A 6,306-nucleotide genomic window follows, 5' to 3' on the forward strand; every position below is an offset into this window, starting at 1 on the left:
GTCCCAGCTACTTGGGAGGCGGAGGCAGGAGACTCGCTTGAGCCCAGGAGTTGGAGGTTGCTGTGAGCTGCGATGCCATGGCACTCAACCCAGGGGGATAGCTTAGGCTCTGTCTCAAAAAAAAAAAATTAAAATTTGGGCCAGGCATGGTGACTTATGCCCATAATCCTAGTACTGTGGGAGGCTGAAGCAAGAGGATCGCTGAAGCCCAAGAGTTTGAGGTTTGCTATGAGCTATGCTGATCCTACAACACTGTACCCAGGCTGATAGCATGAGACTGTGTCTCAAAAAAAAAAAAAATTAAAAATTTGGCATCCTGATTATTAACTAGCAGCCAAGCCATAGGAATTCAGTAAAGAATTTGAAGTCAGCCATATTTGACGGTGTTAAGAGTCTTAAAAAACATTCTTTTCTCTTGGCCCAGCACCTGTGGCTCAATCGGCTAAGGCGCCAGCCACATACACCTGAGATGGTGGGTTCAAATCCATCCTAGACCCGCCAAACAACAATGACAGCTGCAATCAAAAATAGCTGGGCATCGTGACAGGCACTTGTAGTCCCAGCTACTTGGGAGGCTGAGGCAAGAGAATCACTTGAGCCAGGAGTTAGAGGTTGCTGTGAGCTGTGATGCCACAGCACTCTACCCAGGGTGACAGCTTGAAGCTCTGTCTCAAAAAAAAAAAAAACAAAAACATTCTTTTCTCTTACTCTATACTTTTGAGTTAATGTAGTGTGACATGAAATGAATCACAACAAAGTAGCCCATTTTTAGGGGGCCTGCTAGAAGTCAGTATCCTTTTCAGAACATTCTTTGCCTTCTCTTTTTCCCCTTCCCTAGGGTTATACATCTTTCTGGAATGACTGCATATCATCGGGCCTGAGAGGGGGCATCCTGATAGAGCTGGCCATGAGGGGCAGAATTTATCTGGAACCCCCCACCATGCGTAAGAAGCGACTGCTAGACAGAAAGGTACAGCATCTTCTAATGAACATCCTCTTAATTTATGGAAAGGCAAATAGCAACAGTACATTTTAGAAGAATGGAAAGATTTGAGTAGTGAGACAAGATAAATATCACTGACTCAGCTGTCCCATTGTCTAAACAGGTTTAATTATCCTATAGCAGAGACAGAAGTTCAAGTATCCATAGTCTAAAGAATTATAGGAAGCCCAGGGTTTTATCATTTTTTATGCAGAAGAATTACATTTAAGATGCTATTGATTAAACTCCCTGTATATCCATAGCTATATTAAAAGTAGAGTATTAATAGGTAATCTTGTGGGTCATTCTTTGATTAATCCTGGTTATTCTTTAATAACTATTCAGTTTCTCTTCTTCCAACTCCTCTCTAAATATACTTCTGCATCTGTTTTCTTACCAGTTTTGTTCATAACTTTTATGTCATCCTAACTACTGTACTGAAACTACATCCTTAGTTATAACTAGCTCCTTTTCAGTCTTCAGTTTATTTTTCTCCTTTAACTTATACATGGCAGTTGATACTTTTGATTACCTCCTTGCACTTGAACTATTCTCTTTTCTTGGCTTTGTAGTATCATATCCTCATGCTTCTCTAACCGTACCCTATTTCATTTACTTCTCCATTCCTTAACTTTCCAGTCTCAGTTTAGATCGCTTTTCTATCCTTTTGGAGATATAATTTACCTTTCTAGCTTCGTTTGTCAGCTCCATGCGATTAACTCCCAAATTTCCAGGTATGCTTTTTTTTCCACCTCCAGGAACTTATTTAATTATTATACTAGACATTTCACCTGAGCTGTCCTGTATCAGTTAGAAACAAACTTAAAAACCTTTCCCCAAAACTGGCTTCCTGTCTTTCTAATGGCTTCAAAAGTTTGTTCTCCAGATTGAGAAAGTTATCACTATATATTCTCCATTATCATTCATAGCTACTTTGTCACTAGAGCCTACTTCACCCATATTAAATTTTAAATTTCTTGAGGACAGGGATAGTATATTATTTTTGTTTACATTTCCTACAACACTTATCAGTAATGTCTATATGATATATGAAAATATTTTTAATTTGAGGTGAATCAAGGTCCCTTCTTTCTTCTTACCTCAAAGGTACTGCTAAAGTCAGACATCCCAACTGGTGACGTTTTACTGGATGAAACTCTCAAACACATCAAAGCAACTGAACCCACAGAAACTGTCCAAACATGGATAGAGCTACTCACTGGTAAAATGCCTGAAAACAATTCACAAATTCTACACTTTGTATTTTTATCCTACCCATAAGTTTGGGAATAGAAATACAGAAATTCATTGTGCTAGGTAAAATATATACAGTTCATTATTTAACAATGCTAGTGAAGGACATAAAAAGCATGGTCTATCAGTGGGCATGGTGGCTCATGCCTGTAATCCTAGCAGTTTGAGAGGCTGAGGTGGAAGTATCACCTGACGCCAAGAGTTCAAGACCAGCGTGAGCAACATGTAGAGACCCCATTGCTACAAAAAGTAGAAATATTAGCCAAGTATGGTGGCACATGCCTGTAGTCCCAGCTACATGGGAGGCTGAGGCAGGAGGATGGCTTAAGCTCAGAAATTTGAAGTCGTGGTGAGCTAAGCTGATGCCACTGCACTGTAGCCCAGGCAACAGATAAGACTCTGCTACAAAAAAAGGGGGAAAAAAGCATAGTTAATCAATACCTAAAGTTTTCCAAAGCTTCACCTTACCTTCTGCCACCTCACCTTGGAAGCTCTTTAAGAGTGTTCTTCATAAGAAACTTTTTTAACATCTTCAAGATGACAACCATAGTATTGACATTGATAACAATCCACTAGTGTTATTCAAATTTCCTAGTTTTTTTTTTTTTTTGAGAGACAGAGCCTCAAGCTGTCCCCCTGGGTAGAGTGCCGTGGCATCACAGCTCACAGCAACCTCCAACTCCTGGGCTCAAGCGAGTCTCCTGCCTCCGCCTTCCAAGTAGCTGGGACCACAGGCACCCGCCACCACGCCCGGCTATTTTTTGGTTGCAGCCATCATTGTTGTTTGGCGGGTCCGGGCTGGGGATTTGAACCCGCCACCTTAGATGTACGTGGCTGGCGCCTTAGCCAGTTGAGCTATAGGCGCCGAGCCCAAATTTCCTAGTTTTAACTGGAGTCTTTATTGCCAAATAATATTTCATTGTATGATATACCACATTTGTTTATCCATTCATCAGTTGATGAGTATTTGGCTACTATGAATAATGCTACTGTGAACATTTGTGAGCAAGTTTTTGTCTGGATATATTTTTCCTTTGGTATATAGCTAGAAGTAGATAGCTGCTTCATGTGGTAAATTAATGATGAACATGTTTTACTGTGGTAAAAGATACATAACATTCATTATTTTAGTCATTTATAAGTGTATAATTCACTAACATTAAATATATTTGTAATGTTTCGTAACTATCACGTGTATCTATACTATACCCAAAGCTTTCTTATCTTCACCCATAAAATCTCTGGACCCTTTAAACAGTAATTCCCTTTTCCTCTCTCCCTTCAGTCTCTAGCATTCTCTATTTTACTTTCTGTCTCTATAAATTTGCTTATTCATTTAAGTGGAATCATACAACATTCCTCTTTACTGTGTCTGGCTTATTCACTAAGCATGTTTTCAACATTCATTAATGTTGCAGTATATATCAAAATTTTGTTCCTGAACAAAATGGCTGAATAATGGCTGAATAATATTCCATTGTATGTATATACCCCTTTTGTTTAATCATTCACCTGTTGGTGGGCACCTGCCTTGTTTCCACCTTTTGGCTATTGTGAATAATGCTGCTAGGAACACCAGTATACGTATACAAATATCCATTCAAGTTCCTGCTTTCAGTTCTTTTGCATATATACCCAAATGGGCATTGGATTACAATTTCTCCACATCCTGGTCAGTAGTTGTTATTTTCTTTTTCTTTCTTTCTTTCTTTCTTTTTTTTTTTTTTTGAGACAGAATCTCAAGCTGTTGCCCTGGGTAAAGTGTCGTGGCATCATAGTTCACAATAACCTCCAACTCAGGCTTAAGTGATCCTTTTGCCTCAGTTTTTCTATTTTCAGTAAAGGTGGGGTCTCGCTTTTGCTCAGGCTGGTCTGGAACTCATGAGTTCAAGCATTCCACCTGCCTCAGCCTCCCAGAGTGCTAGGATTACAGGTGTGAGCCACCGCGCCCAGCCCCAACAGTTGTTATTTTCTTCTTCTTTCTGAAGCAGAGTCTCTGTTGCCTCAGTAGTGTGGCGTCACAGCTCACAGCAACCTCAAATTCCTGGGCTCAAGCGATCCTCCTGCCTCAGCTTCCCAAGTAGCTAGGCTATAATAGGCACCTACCATCACACCCAGCTAATTTTTTCTTTTCTTTTTTTGGTAGAGGTGGGGTCTTACTCTTGCTCAGGCTTATTCTTCTTGGTTCAAAAACCAACTTTGGTTTCATTGGGGGTTTTTTATTGCTTTTTTGCTCTCTATTTTATCTCTGCTCCAATCATTATTTCTTTCTTTCTCCTAATTTTGGCTTTAGATTTCTCTTTTCTTTTTTTTGAGACAGAATCTCACTATGTCACCCTCAGTAGGGTGGCGTCATAGCTCACAGCAACCTCAAATTCTGGGACTTAAGCTATTTTCTTGCCTCAGCCTCCCAAGTAGCTGGGACTACAGGCACCCACCACAATGCCCAGCTATTTTTGCTGTTGTTGTTATAGTTGTCATTGTTGTTTAGCAGGCTCTGGCTGGGTTCGAACCCACCAGCCCCAGTGCATATGGCCGGTACCCTAACCACTGAGCTTATAGGCACCAAGCCTAGGTTCCTCTTCTTTTCCTAGTTCCATAAAGTATAAAGTTAGGGGCTCAGCGCCTATAGCTCAACCGGCTAAGGCGCCAGCCACGTACACCTAAGGTGGCGGGTTCAAATCCCCAGCCCGGACCCGCCAAACAACAATGACGGCTGCAACCAAAAAATAGCCGGGCGTTGTGGCGGGCGCCTGTGGTCCCAGCTACTTGGGAGGCGGAGGCAGGAGACTCGCTTGAGCCCAGGAGTTGGAGGTTGCTGTGAGCTGTAATGCCACAGCACTCTGCCCAGGGGGACAGCTTGAGGCTCTGTCTCAAAAAAAAAAAAAAAAAAAAAAAAGTATAAAGTTAGGTTATTTATGTGAGATTTGTGTTTTTTAATATACTAATATACATATTTATAGCTATAAATTTCCTAAATTTCCCTTTGAGCATTGTTTTTATTGTATCTTATATATGTTGGTATTTGGTGGGGGTTCAGCTTTTTTTTATTTTCAAGACAAGGTCTCCCTCTATTCCTCAGAGGGAGAGGAATAGCATCCTCAAAATCCTGGGCTCAAGAAATCCTGCCTCAGGGCAGCGCCTGTGGCTCAAAGGAGTAGGGCGCCAGCCCCATATGCCGGAGGTAGCAGGTTCAAACCCAGCCCCATCCAAAAACTGCAAAAAAAAAGAAATCCTGCCTCAATCTCCTAAGTAACTGGGACTAAAAGAAAACACTACTATTCCTAGTAAATTTTGTGTTCTTCCATGTTTGTATATGTGTATGTGTGGAGACAGGGTCTCACTATGTTGCTAAGGCTTGAGCTCCTGACCTCATGCTATCCTCCTACCCTGCCTCAGCCTCCCAAAGTGCTAGGATTACAGGTATAATCCATCAGGCCTGGTTTATGTGTTTTTATTTTCATTCCTCTCTTAAGCATTTTCTAATTTCCCTCTGATTCTTTTTCTTTGACTCATTGGTTGTTTAAGAGTATGTTATTTTATTTCGGGTAGCACCTGTGGCTCAGTGGGCAGGAGCCCAATATACTGAGGGTGGTGGGTTCAAACCCAGCCCCGGCCAAACTACAACAAAAAAATAGCTGGGCATTGTGGCAGGCGCCTGTAGTCCCAGCTACTCGGGAGGCTGAGGCAAGAGAATTGCCTAAGCCCAGGAGTTGGAGGTTGCCATGAGCTGTATGACACCATGGCACTCTGCTGTGGGCGATAAAGTGAAACTCGGTACAAAAAATAATAATAAAAATAAAATAAGACTGTGTTATTTAATTTCTGCATATATGTGAATTTTCCAGATTTCCTTCTGTTATTTATGCTAATTTTATCCCATTGAGGTCACACAGAATTCTTTGTATAATAGAATATACAATAGAATATAATTCTATCTATTAAAATCTATTGAGACTTATTTATTTATTTATTTTAGAGACAGAGTCTCACTTTGTCACCCTTGGTAGGGTGCCATGGCATCACAGCTCACAGCAACCTCCAACTCCTGGGCTTAGGCGATTCTCTTG

The 6,306-nt window shown here is 41.0% G+C and overlaps 1 protein-coding gene across 2 annotated transcripts in view; it reads left to right on the plus strand.

The window, feature by feature from the left end:
• GOLPH3L (golgi phosphoprotein 3 like) overlaps positions 1–6,306 on the plus strand; it is a 60,656-nt gene that overhangs the window by 38,194 nt on the left and 16,156 nt on the right. For both annotated transcript variants that reach the window (XM_003800401.3, XM_012811798.2), the window contains exons 3-4: positions 839–970; positions 2,090–2,204. In XM_003800401.3, coding sequence (XP_003800449.1) covers positions 839–970; positions 2,090–2,204 — 247 coding nt within the window. The remainder of the gene's footprint in view (positions 1–838; positions 971–2,089; positions 2,205–6,306) is intronic.

Source organism: Otolemur garnettii, unplaced genomic scaffold (genome assembly GCF_000181295.1).
Source record: "Otolemur garnettii isolate 467f Iridium unplaced genomic scaffold, OtoGar3 scaffold00174, whole genome shotgun sequence".
Classification (NCBI taxonomy): Eukaryota; Metazoa; Chordata; class Mammalia; order Primates; family Galagidae; genus Otolemur; species Otolemur garnettii.